The 13770-nt window shown below is 46.9% G+C and overlaps 1 protein-coding gene across 1 annotated transcript in view; it reads right to left on the minus strand.

Annotated features, from left to right (window-relative positions):
• Nxn (nucleoredoxin) overlaps window positions 1-12621 on the minus strand; it is a 141470-nt gene extending 128849 nt beyond the window's left edge. Inside the window, exon 1 of the mRNA XM_021176436.2 lies at window positions 12146-12621. Coding sequence (XP_021032095.1) covers window positions 12146-12505 — 360 coding nt within the window. The 5' untranslated portion in view covers window positions 12506-12621. The remainder of the gene's footprint in view (window positions 1-12145) is intronic.
• Between the last annotated feature and the right edge of the window lie 1149 nt (window positions 12622-13770).

A 13770-nucleotide genomic window follows, 5' to 3' on the forward strand; every position in this document is an offset into this window, starting at 1 on the left:
AAAAAAAAAAAAAAGAAAGAAAATGACAGCTCTGAGAAACTGGACTCCACCCTCATTTGTCCAGGCACCTGATTGCTATCGAAGACCCCAGGATCCTGGGTGACTAAAAGGTCACCAGTGTGATGTGATTATCAGAAAAGCCAATGCAAGAGCTGGAGAGATTGCCCAGGGGGTATGAATGTCACTGTGTGAGTATAATGGCTTATACAATAGGGGACGAACAGAAGTGGGGAAGGAAGAGGGTGGGCTGTGATGACTGTATGGAGCCTCCTTAAGCCACACAATAAATACCACGTACACTGAGTATACACAATGAAAACTTCCATGACTTTTTTTAAAAAGATTTTAATTTTTTTAAAGATTTATTTATTTTGTGTATAAGAATACACTGTAGCTATTATGAGACACACCAGAAGAGGGCATCAGACCCCATTACAGATGGTTGTGAGCCACCATGTGGTTGCTGGGAATGGAGCTCAGGACCTCTGGAAGAGCAGTCAGTTCTCTTAACCACTGAGCCACCTCTCCAGCCCAAGATTTAAAATTTTATGTGAGTACACTGTAGCCGTCTTCAGACACACCAGAAGAGGGCATCAGATCCCATTACAGATGGTTGTGAGCCATCATGTGGTTGCTGGGATTTGAACTCAGGACCTTTGGAAGAGCAGTCAGTGCTCTTAACCACTGAGCCATCTCTCCAGTCCCACAACTTTTTTTTTTGACATGACAATTCACTATCTTGTTGTGTGTGTTCTTGTGTGTCAGTGTGTGTGTGTGTGTGTGTGTGTGTGTGTGTGTCTGTGTCTGTGTGTATGCCCATCCACGTGGAAGCTAGCGGTGAATATTCCGTACTCTCCCCAGTTATTCAACACCTTATTTTTTTGAGGCAGTTTCTCACAGAATCTGGGATTGCCAATTCTGCTAATTGGCTGGCCCACAAACCACCTTCCCGGCACAGGGAATACAGGCAAGGCCCACGACCCCAGCTCTATGCAGTGCTGCTAACCATCCCCAGTCCTTGTGTGTACCAGGCAAGTGTTTCCCCATCTCTCTAGACCCACTTTCTCTTACCTACCTGATATGTAAAGACTGCTATGATAAAAAGTTTAGAGGTAAGTAACAAGAGGGATGTGCCCAGACGCTTTTCTACTCATTCCCAGTGTGAAAGAGGAAATAAGACCCACTCAATAGAACTGAGTATTTGATTGAATTATCATAAACATGGTCTGGAAATACAGTCACATTCAAAATTTGAAATTTCAATATCAAGTACTAGCTAGATGGCTCAGCAGTTAAGAGTACTAGTGGTCCTTCCAGAGAACTGGAATCTGGATCCCAGAACATCAACGGGCTCAGAACTGCCTATACTCCAGCTCCAAGGGGACCCAATGCCCTCTTCTGGCCTCTGTGTGCAACTGCACCCACAAGTCATATGCTCACAGACACACATACATATAAATAAAAATTAGATAAATCTCCTTTTAAAATAAAAATAGAGGCCAGGTATACAGTCTGTGCTTAACACAAATGAGGCCCTGAGTCCAATCCTCCCATATACACAAAAATGTCAATATGTCACCAAACAATAAGAAACAAGCCATCGTCACTGTCCTAGAAAAAAAAAACAAACCAAAGAGAAACTAGGGATGGTGAGAGAGCACTAGATGCAAAGGAGGAGGAAAGATGCTCTGGGAAGAGGAAGGGTGTCTAAGGAAATACAGAGGATGAGGACCCCTCCCTCCTAGAATCAGAACAAGCATAAAGGATAGAATGAGCTTATATTAAGTGCCTGGGACAAACACGTGGCACCCACTCCATGCTAGCTACTGTTCATACCACCTTTGCACACTAATGCGTTTCAGCCTCAGAAACACCCTAATGTGCCCGATGGGCACAGCTACGTGCACTCACTGATCGGGAAACTTGAGACACAGAGACCCTGTAAGTGACTTCAGTGCTCTGAAGTCCCCGGGCTAGCAAGTGGAAGCCGGGACACAGACTTTAAGGACCCTGGACCCGAGTCTACCTTCTCTCTTCACTTGCTAGGTACTATATTTTAAAGACTCATTTGTAATGATGGGGCGTTTCTGAAAGACCATGGGTGTAAATGAATTTGGCAGTTACAGACATGAAATGCCACACCCACATCCATGCCCCTCCACAGCTCTCAGGGTCCTACTGTGAGTTGTTCAGCCCAATCTTTAGCTTTCACACTAAACCCTGAGAAATGAGTAACAGATCGGGAAGTCTGATCCAGTGAAAACTCTCTTTACCTGAATGGGTTTAAAGGGGAAGAAGGCGACCTCTCTGGGATTCTGAGCGGACTAGATCCATTCAGATTTTTATGACAGGGATATTGACCTTCCCTCCTCTCCCCCAGAAATAAAAGCTGTAGAGTGGAGTGAACCTGGAGAAAATTCTCCAAAGAAAGCAGAGAGCCTTCCCACAGTGCCTCAGCCCTCGGCACACCCTGCTTTGTGACTCTTCAGGACCAACCCAGGATGAAAGCAACCTTAACAACATGGAAACATTGCTTAGACTTATCTGTACTTGGCATCTCTATAGAAAGTCGAGTGGGGAGTGGGAAGAGAGGGTGACAGAGTCAATAGATAGGGAAGCCGAATGTTAAGTTTAAACTGTTTCTGAAAGAGGGTTTTTCTGATGGATAGCTCATACCGAGAAAAAAGTACACCGTCTCTCTGGCCCGAGAGTTAAGAGCAGCAGAATATTTACATTTTGCTTTTAATCACAGATGCCCCAGGACAAACATCTCCATGGTAGGGTTTCCCTGTAGCAGAACTGTGGAGGGCGACATGTTGTTACTATACCCCTCCCTTGTCACAAAGCAAAGGGCACATGTTTGAGCTTTCACGGGAAGTTGGAGCAGCCGTTACTGAAAGCTTCATAAAGAGGAGGACTGATGTAGTCCTAGATCTCCGCAGGACACCTGAGGTTCGATTTTGTGACTGAACAAAAGCCCTGCAGGCTCTGCATAGAATGAAGGGGAGTTGGGGGCATGTCAATGGCTGAACCAAAAGGGGGAAAAAACCCCCAAAACTCAAATCATTAAAAAGAGAGGGGGAGGGAGGGGGCTTAGAAATCACCACCACGTAAAGGGCAGAAGACAGCTGGGTTCTCCCGCCTTGCCAACCAGTAGCAAATGTGTTAAGTGGTTAGACTGGGCTGTCTCATCTCAGAGTGCTCCGTGCACGCTTGGAGGGAGCTCACGTGGAACACACACCAGCCTGCCCCCGCCCCCACCCCAGCATGAAGCAGGTTTGATGTAAATGCTTTTCAAGATACATTGTCCCGAACAAAAAGTAAAGACTCAAATTTAAGAGAGGTCAGCCAAACTTTCACCCAGCACTGAGACCCTGGAACTCCAGCACGGACACCCCAGAACTCATCACTGGTTCTCTTGACTTCGATTCTCTGACTCTTAACGTACTCGTACTTGGAAATGTTTAAAGTGAATTGTCAACCACACTGATTGCCAGTAGCTGGTGGAGGGACTAGACACGCAGTCTGAGTTCCTGGGAAGAAGGGTGATAGAGAAATGCAATGCATTTATGAAACAGAGAGGCTTCAAATGACAGGTCTGAGTATGAGACTATTTTAATGCACTAAGTCAACATTTCAAAAAGGGAGAGTCATGCTTTTTCCTATTTTTGAACATGGAATTACATGGCACAAGAAGCTACTGACTCTCCTTATTAAGCTCAGAAGTACTATTTGTTTAGAGTGAGCAAGGCCCTAGGTTTGACCTCTGCTCGCTCTCTCTCTCTCTCTCTCTCTCTCTCTCTCTCTCTCACATACATACACACACACACACACACACACAGAGACAGGCAGGCGCACTCACACGTTAAAGCGCATTATGACTCAGACAGTTAAGAGCAGTTGCTTGCCGAAGGACCCGGTTCAATTCCCAGGGCCCACAAGGCAGCTCACAGCTGTCTATAACTCAAGGCCTAGAGGATCCAATGCCCTCCTCTGACCTCTAGGGGCTCCTGCGTACACACAGTGCCCACACCCACACCCATAAAAAATTAAATTAGAAGAAAAGCTGCATATACTTGTAAACACCTTTAATCCCAGCAGGACGGAGGCGGGAAGCAGAGGCAGGCTGATCTTTGTGAGTTTCAAGGCCATACTGGTCTGCACAGTAGGTTCTAGGCCACTTGGGGGCTACACATTAAGACCTTGTCTAAAAAACAAACAAATAAACAAACAAACAGAATAAGATGGGAATTCCAGCATCCAGGAGACAGAGGCAAGAGAATCCAGAGTTCAATGCCAGCTGGGGTGAGCCCTCTCCTTAAAAAAGAGAAAGAAACAAAATTCAAAATACAAGCAAAAGCTAAAACAAGCAAACAACAACAGCAAAAATAAAAAACCCACAAACTGTACAGAGTTTATTCTCTGTGTAGCCCTGGCTGTCCTGGAACTTGCTCTGTAGACCAGGCTGGTCTCGAACTCAGAGATCCGCCTGCCTCTGATGGGATTAAAGGCGTGTGCCACTACACCTGGCAAAAGTGCATATATATTTCAATCCACGAGATCTAAAAACCACCATGAGTTATCAATCTGAAAGCCACACACCTGCCTTCTATGACATCGCCCTGTTTTCCAGCCCCTGGCACGGATCCCCCTCCCCCTCCCTTCATTTGGATTCTGTCCTCACGGAGTTTACCTTCTGATGGAAAACACTAGGAAATCTTTCAAAAACCTGTGCGTAAGATCTACGGCAGCAGCCAGGCAGGCAATGGTAGCTGCTAAAGGAGATACTACACTACACCTGCAGACGGGTGCTGCTGCTGCGTTTCTGGAGACACGAGTGAAAGTAATGAGGCACGCACAGAAAAGCTGGGCTTGCCACATATCCGGTGAGGGTCTTTCGCATGGGATTTTAAGTGAGTTACTGAGGGAAGTGACGAGGAGACCTGTAAAACTCGTTGACTGAAAATGACAACCTTAAAGAAACTGATAAGAGGGAACCTCATGAAACACAATAGGGCTGGCAAGATGTCTCAGAGGGTAATGGCTATCACAAGTCTGACCAGCCGAGGTCCAACTCCAGGCCCCACACAAAGGGAAGCAAGAGCCAACGGGCGCAAGTTGTCTTCCACATGCCACAAAACATACCAAAAGTTAATTAGGGGCTGGAGAGATGGCTCAGCAGTTAAGAGCACCCACTGCTCTTCCAGAGTCCTGAGTTCAATTCCCAGCAACCGCATGGTGGCTCACAACCATCTGTAATGGGATCTGATGCCCTCTTCTGGTGTGTCTGACATCTGCAGTGTACCCATATAAATAAAATAAATCTTTTTTTTTAAAGATAGTTAATTAGTTAACATGAGTTGATAAAGACAGAAAGTGTCTAAAGGCAGGGATACCAGGAAGCTCCAACCCCAGGCAGATGGAAGAAGAACTTGGCAGAGCCCAGAAATGCAAAAGATAGAGAGCCATGTATCATCACGGAGTGAGAGATGAGTTTTGGACTTGACTACAAAAGCTCTGAAGGGCCAGAGGATTCCTCACCCGTGAGATTTAGGATTGGGAAGCTGTTTCTTTTTTCCAGGGAATGCAGGGGCACTGAGGCTTGACCTAAAGCCTTGTGAATGTTAGATAAGCCACACCGTTCCAGCCCAGAACTGCATTTCCGAGCTTGTCACTCCATTCTGGCAAGGCTTACAGAGGTCCTGCTGGAGACTATGGCTGAGGACTGTCGCAGGCTCATCTGAGGGTAGTTTGCTGCTGGTCCACAAAGACGTGGAGTATAGAAAAGGTGAGCTGACGTTTAGAAATATTATGACACCTCAGCAAAGCAGCACACACATGTCGTTGGTCCAAGGTCTCACCTGGTAAAACAGGACAGTACCCAGCATGCATTGTGTGACCGCAGGGCAATGTACCAGTGGATGGATGACTGAAAAGGTATTTATTTTTTAAAAGGATGGTTGCATAGATCAAGTGAAATGTTCTGATTTGAAAAAAAAAAATGATTTGAGACTAGAGGCAGGGAGCCCCGGAGAAGGCAGCTGTTAGGCTATGATCAACAGGAAATGTAACTCAGTACCCAGGAATCCAGGGATGGAGAGATGGGGTTGGAGATCCCAGCTACCCAACAGGTCAGATTAGCTAGACCCCAGCGCCTTCAGGAAGTGAGCTGTAGAAGATAACAGAGCGTGGCTCTGGACATTCAAAAATTCCCCACAACTTTGAAAATCACGGCAAGATATAAGAATACGAGAGAACTTGAGGGTTCGCAGGATTCTAAATTCAGATCCATTTTCCTTGAGTGCCTTTGACTATGCATAATGACAGATTAATGAGATGCAGAAAACTAAGCACCCTGGTGGTTAACATGGGGTACCACTGGGAATTCAGACTGTGAAGAAAGAAAACACAGCCTACGCCAAGTCTATACTCTCTCCCAAAGGAAGCTGTGTGGCCAGGAGCCACACCTCTTTCAGAACAGGATCGGCTGGAGCCCCAGAATCCTCAAGCTCAATTAGAAAAAAAATAAAAGAAAGAAAGAAAAAAAAAAAAAAGACACTGAGGGACCTTCTCTTCCCTGCCCCAGCTATAAACAGCACAGAGCGACCTTCTACCAATTTGTGCAAATATTAGAACAGGCCTCCTACCAAAAGGAAGCGCGAGACAGAAGGCTGAAGAGAAACCAGGGATAAAGAAACCAGTGGTCCTAACTTCAACATCCGATACCTTGCTCTGTGCTCTGGTTCACACTTCAACCCGAACAGGAAGACAGACCAATGAATGAGAGAGCGTGCACAGCCGTCACCTGCAAGGTGGGGTTAATCCAACCTCCTACAGCATTCCAGAACAGGGAAGGGACGTAACCCCAGGAGCCATGAGTTTCTACCACTCCCAATGGTCCACTGTCCATTTCCCACTTGAAAGAGCATCCCCTCACTGTCTAGACTCTGTGACTAGAGTCAGCCAGAGAGCTTTGTCAAATCACAAAACAATTACAACATTCATGCTTTCTTCCCGGATGGTGCCTGATCCTTTTGAGTTGACAGTCTTTGCCAAGCTTAGGCTGCGAGGATCAGTCCCTGTGGCGGCAGGTGTAGGGCAGGCGAGTGTCTTTGGGTCTCTCCAGTGTTATCAGACCCTCATTTGCTTATGCAGTTGCATTCATCCAAATCGTTCTCCACCCTGGTTAGTTAGCTCTTACAGCGCAGTTCCCTGAACTCCTTCACTGTACCCCCTTACACAGTGTACTGGCTGGTTTTGTGTCAACTTGACACAGCTGGAGTTATCACAGAGAAAGGAGTTTCAGTTGAGGAAATGCCTCCATGAGATCCAACTGTAAGGCATTTTCTCAATTAGTGATCAAGGGGGAAAGGCCCCTTGTGGGTGGTGCCATCTCTGGGCTGGTAGTCTTGGTTCTATAAGAAAGCAGGCTGAGCAAGCCAGCAAGGAACATCCCTCCATGGCCTCTGCATCAGCTCCTGCTTTCTGACCTTCTTGAGTTCCAGTCCTGACTTCCTTTAGTGATGAACAGCAATGTGGAAATGTAAGCTGAATAAACCCTTTCCTCCCTAACTTGCTTCTTGGTCATGATGTTTGTGCAGGAATAGAAACCCTGACTAAGACACACAGTATAAGTGGTAGTTCAGAAAAGTTTTAAAAATACATCAAAGGAGACGATCAAGCAGTTGGCGGAGTGCTTGCCTAGCATGCTGTGAGCCTCACGTTTCTCGCTTGTACCACATAGACAGGACCAGGTATGCATGCCTGAAATCCCAGCACCAGGAGGCCAAGACTGAAGGGTGAGAACTTCAAAGTCCTTTTCAACCCTGTGGTGAGTTCAAGACCCTTCTGGGCTACAGTGGGATCTTAAGAAAGGAAACACCAGGTGGTGGTGGCCACTGGGGAGGCAGAGGCAGGCAGACCTCTGTTGAGTTCAAGGCTAGCCTGGTCTACTGAGGGAGTTTCCAAGACAGCCAGGGTTACACAGAGAAACCTTGTCTTGAAAAACCAAAACCAAAACCAAAAAGAAAGAAAGAAAGAGAGGAAGAAGAAAGCCCTCACAACAAGTTTGTAATAACGGATTACTCAATGTTGTAACAATTTATTAATACATGATAGCAGCATTTATTGAGTATGCATATCATACAGACCCTACAACAATCCTATGAGGCAGGTGCTATTATCCCAATTTTACAATGAGGGACCTACGGCACAGAGATACAGAGTATCCTGCACAGGACACACAGCTAAAAAATGGCAGATCTCAAACAAAAACAAAAACAAAAAAAAAAGAATTTCGATTTTTCGCCACTAGACTATTTCATTACACAGAGAAGATCAGATTAAAACACACATTATAAATGATGAAAGATGGAAGAGCCTCTCCAGAATACAGCTCTGATTGCTTTTGCTGGACTGTTGCCTTTTATTAGCCCATTCAAATGGAAACACAGTCCCCAGTGAGAGCCTGTCCCGACTGGTTGAGACTCTATAGGAAGCAGGCAAGAGCCTCCAATATTCAAAGCCACATCCTTTTTGGCATCTTGCACTCACTGCCTTGAAAGGGAGCAAGAAGCGAGGCCAGAATCATGTCAGTGCTCCCTCTCAGTCTAAGGCAGAGGACGAGGAAGACCAGAGGACAGGGAGCTTGAAGACTGGCTTGGTACCAGAGCTTGTCACCTGCAAAGTACCCAAATGACTCAGGAGAAGTCCAGGCCACGTCTCTGCCAGCCAGGCAGACTCCATTTACCTGTCCAAAACAAGTAACCAAAGAGCTGGACCAGAGTCGTCACTCAACCCTAATGCTTTCCCATCCTGACCTCAGAGCACTACGGACCAAGTCAAAACCCAGTGCACCTGTGTGGAGGGAGGCCAGAGGTTTGCACCCTCTGATGGCAGAGCACCCATCAGCAACCGCTCTCCACTAGACACCCAGCCCAAGCAAAGCCAAGGCCTGTGGCTTTAAGACCAAAACTGGTGTTCACTCTTGACGAGGTTAAGTTGATCCTGGAGCCAGATTCTCCAGTTTCAACAATGAACTTTTATTCATCGAAAGAGACAGCTCAAATTTGAAAGTCTAAATCATCACCAATTTCCAACTGCTCATCACGTTCTCTCTCTACAGAAATCTGAAAAAACGTCCACTAGCCTACTTATTAAAACAAGCCCAACCATCTTAAGTTCAGGATTACAGGCTTCCTGACGGAGCCACTCCCATAAATCCACTCAAAGTTTGATTATCATCTAATTACAATTTCTATACAGCTATATAATAATGTGTGTGTTCTGGAAGGAAGAAGAAAAGCTTCAATTACTTTAGACCTACCACTAAAAGAAACAGAAACAGGGGAGACGACGTTCCATAAGGAATTAAGGGGGGGGGGGAACACCAGGACCCTTTACCTCATGCTTTCTCACAGCTCCAACGGAGGTGAGGGAGTGAGACAAGAATGCAGGCTGAACATATATGGTCATCCCCAGACTTTCTTACTATATAAAGGAGAAATTAATAAAAAGAAGAGAAAGAGAAATACCACACAGCATTTTCTTTCCCCACCATAATTTTTCAATTTTCTGTAGAGAAATGCCAGCCAATAACTAATAAGAACCATATCCTTTGTTTTCCCAATGGGAAGAAACACACAAACGCTTTTAAAGACCAAATGTTAATGAGAACTTAAAAAAAAAAAATGTAATCTGGAACTTCAGTGTCCCTTCAGTATAAAACAAATGCCCTTCTTTAAATCTATTTTTACAGTTGGGGAAACAGCCTAGTCAGATCCATCAACACACGTACACACACATACACACACAGGTGCCGTGTACTGGGGCGCCCTCTCTTTTCACTTTTCTTGGGGTGAAGTTGGTATTGGGAACTCACCGATTTCTGTGCATCTCAATTCCAAGCTGCAGAAGACAAAGCCTTGGTTACAGAAGAGAATGTGTCTTATACCTCTTTGGTTTCAAGGTGGGAAACGGCCCCTCTCACAGTGAGGATACTTCCTTTTCCATTCCCAAGTATGTTTTCTACAAGAAACCCATCTCGGCCTTTTTACCTGACATGTCACCACAAAGCGGGACATTATTCCTGGGTCAGACGCGGAGTCTCCCGCCCCTCTCCCCCACAGGAGGGTTTCTGGAGCTGAAGAAACCAATGGGCTATAGGGCGTGACTCGGGAAAATGGCACAAAAAATAAACCTGGGAAGCCAGGGATGTAAAGTTTGGTAGTGGAAGGCACTTACTTAGCATGTGCAAAGATCTCATGCGTAGCACCACAAAAATATATAAATAAATGAATACATACATAAATGAATAAATAAAACCAAAATAAATGTTTAAGATGCTGGCTTATGACTTAGGCACATCCAGCATTCTGAACTGTATTTTCAAATAAGATCCTGCTGTTCCTGTGTCATCCAGATGTTCATCTAAGTTGGACCAGTCTGGGGAGGATAGGGCTACAGAGCATGTTCTTTCATGCAAAGGGGTTAGCCAGGATAGAAGAAGCCATTTGTCATATCAAACACACTCCTATTTTGGGGGCAAAAGACATTAGACATTTCTAAAACATCTCAGTTTGCTTCCTATTTTTATTGCCCAGAAATTTTATTTCCCCTTCTGTAAAAACTACAATAGGCCATAAGTCTGGAACATTCTGCCATTTGTTGTATATATTCCAAAGCTAGAAATCATTTGTATTGCCCAATAAGGATATTATTTTAAACAGATTTTAGTCTACAACAGAAAAAGGCCATGACGATGAAATATTTTTTCAATAAATGACTTCTGAACATTATTCCTTCCCAAAAGGATCATCATAACAACCACCAAAAAGAAAACAAAGGATTCCCATATTTTTAAGCAAAAAAAAAAGTACTAGTCGTGCATATTCATACCCTAGCAGACATATAAATCATGTAGGGGCATAATAACTTGAAAAAGTAGTTAAGATGTAAAGTCTCACTTCTGTGTGGTTAGCGGGCTGATGTTTTCCCAATGTTAAATTTACCAACTGTATTTCTTAAACTATATTTCAAACTTTAAATCTCACATCTGTGCCTTACACTGCTTACACACTCAAGACATTTTGGGGTCAAATTATAAGCCTTTTTTGCTCTAAGTCTAAATCATGCGTCTCAACATGATTCTGTCCACATAAAAGGAACACGTGGCATGTGTTACCACCCTCTCTGGAGGAACCTAAATGCCCGAACAGCCCTTCTCCTGTGTGCCCTATAAAGTAAGATGCTTCTCAGAAAACGAAAGAGCCAGAGTCATACGTTGCATTCGCCACGCGAATTAAGCAAGGGCACGTCAAAAACTTTTCCTGTTAGCACTCATTACAAAATGTCTTGAATTGGTTTTATTGAAACAGACGTCTTCACCCAACAGATACACTCAGAAACCCGAACTTAATTTCATCAGCAAACTGATGGGTCGTTTGCTGTCATTCATCTGCACCGATGGGATCAGTTCCACACCGAATTCGAAGTATGCCAAGTCAGCCCACCACCAAACTATGGCATGTACAAGGATCGCGTGCTGTTCTGGGCCTGGGAAGATTGCTGGACAGCCAGACAATGAAAAGCTCCCCGGTGGCCACTAACTCAGCCCAGGGGGCGGGGCGGGGGCAAGGGAAGAAAGGGGGAGAGGAGTGAACTCCCCTCTCTCCTAAGGCCGCGATCAGCAGCCGCCTCCGGGTGCCGGGCCACAGAGGAGGGGGCCCCAGGAAGGCAAGATTTCTCTAGGAAAGAAAGGAAACTTCCTGGTGCAGGCATTATGGGAAGGGGGTTAGTGCCCTCCCCACCCCCCACACCACAGGTATCTGCGGGGAGTCAAGTGGCTAGAGAAGGATGATAGGGGTTGTAGAGTGGGGAGGGCAGAGAGCGGCCACTCCTACGCGATTCCCATCGCGTGGACCAGAGGGGTGTCAAACTTCCCAGCGTGGGCTCAGCTGGGTACTGGCACCCAGGAGTTGCAGCGAGCGCCTCAACCCGACAGGATCCTGGATGGGGCAAGAGGAGGGAGCGGGCCAAGATAGAGATGGCAGGCCTATGGACAGCCGGTGAGGGCGGCGAGCAGCTGGCTCCCAGAACGTGGACCGCGCCTGCAGGCCGGGGGCGCCGCGGGGCCCGCGCTACTCACCTTCCGGTGCTTCTCCTTGTAGGGCAGCGCCAGCCATGGCATGTCCCGCACGAAGTCCTGCCACTGCCGCTGGTCTTGGTCCGAAGACACGAAGACGATCTCCAGGCGGTGCCGGGGCTCTGGCTCCGCGGCTGCGCCTGCCCCCGCCCCGGCCCCCGGCCCGGCCGCCGCGTCCCCTCGCAGGCGGCCGTAGAAGGCGGCCAGGCTGGCGCTGAGCTGCGCGCAGGGGGCGCTCAGGCTGCACCCGAAGTAGAGCCCCAGCAGCGCGATGCCGCGGGCGCCCAGCGAGTGCACGTCCACCTCCTCGCCACCGCCCGTCACCAGCTTGTCTCCCAGCAGCTCCTCCAGGAAGACCGACATCCTGGCCCACCGCAGCCCCGGCACGCGGGCGGGCGGGTGGGCTCGCGACAGCTACCGGTTCGCTGGTCCGCGCGGCGGGCGGAGGCAGCCGCAGCAGCGAAGGCTGAGAGGGGAGCCCCGCCCACCGGGCCGCCCAGCCACTCCCCTCCATAGCCACGCCCCCTCCGTGGCTGGCCCGCGCTGCGCAGGCAGGTCCCTAGCAGCTGGCGTCTTGGCGCGAGCCTCCGGTACGTGGCTAAAGAAAGAAACCTGACCCTAGTTCTACACCGGGACTAGATTGCCTGGACTTAAGGCAGGAGAACGATCCTCCCGGAACTGGCGCTTTCCGAGGCTGCAAAAGGAGCTAAACCGCATCCCTACCCCTTAATTCCTCTCACCTTTCACTTCTAAACCCTCTCCACACTAAAGTTCTGCACCGGTTCTTGCTCTTTTCCAGCCTCTCCTTCTCCCTTCCCAATACTAACCCTTAAGACATTTTGAACCCCAATGACCTCATATAAAACTTGTAGAGTTTTAACATCAACACCGCCCAATGTCACTATATCAGGCCAGGTCTTGTTCAGCAGTCATGTGTGTGTTTTGTGCTTGTTACTATAAGTAGACTGGCGGGCGCCACCTCTCAGTTTCTGATGCCAGGCACAAGAGAGAGAATTCATAAATACTTGTGGGCTGATTACAAGTCACAGTGTGGGATTTTAGTCCACAGGTCGCTGGAACCATTCCCCGATGGGAAATGGCTCTCTTCCATTTCCGTAAATGTATGCAACAGATGGCGCAGCGTTTCCAAATCAGTGTTGGCTGCTCTCCTGACTTCATAGCTTATCTCAGGTCTGGTAGTAGTTGAGAAAATTCTAAGTTTTTTTTTTTTTTAACCCCATCTTGAAAGATGCTTTCCAATGCCTAGGAAAGAACCCTGATTAAACAAATGATCTGTGGCAGGTTTCTTAGGCACGAACACTGGACAAAATGTACACTATTACACATACACACGCATACACACATTTTTAAAAAAAGAGGACCATTCATGTGTATCAGCTCAGCTATTAAGAACAGTGACATTTTAAAAGGAAAACCCAACCACTGGCCATCCTTCATGGCTTTCGAGGTTATTTCTTTCGTATCTGCCGCCATCTAATGGAAGAATGAAAGAGAGAACTCTACCAACACATAAGATGCAAAAGATTAACTAAGTGAGAGCAGCAGAAGGCTTTAATTACACAGGCTTCCTCTACTGTAACACACACACACACATATACACACACACA

The sequence above is a fragment of the Mus caroli genome, chromosome 11, assembly GCF_900094665.2.
Source record: "Mus caroli chromosome 11, CAROLI_EIJ_v1.1, whole genome shotgun sequence".
NCBI classification, from domain to species: Eukaryota; Metazoa; Chordata; class Mammalia; order Rodentia; family Muridae; genus Mus; species Mus caroli.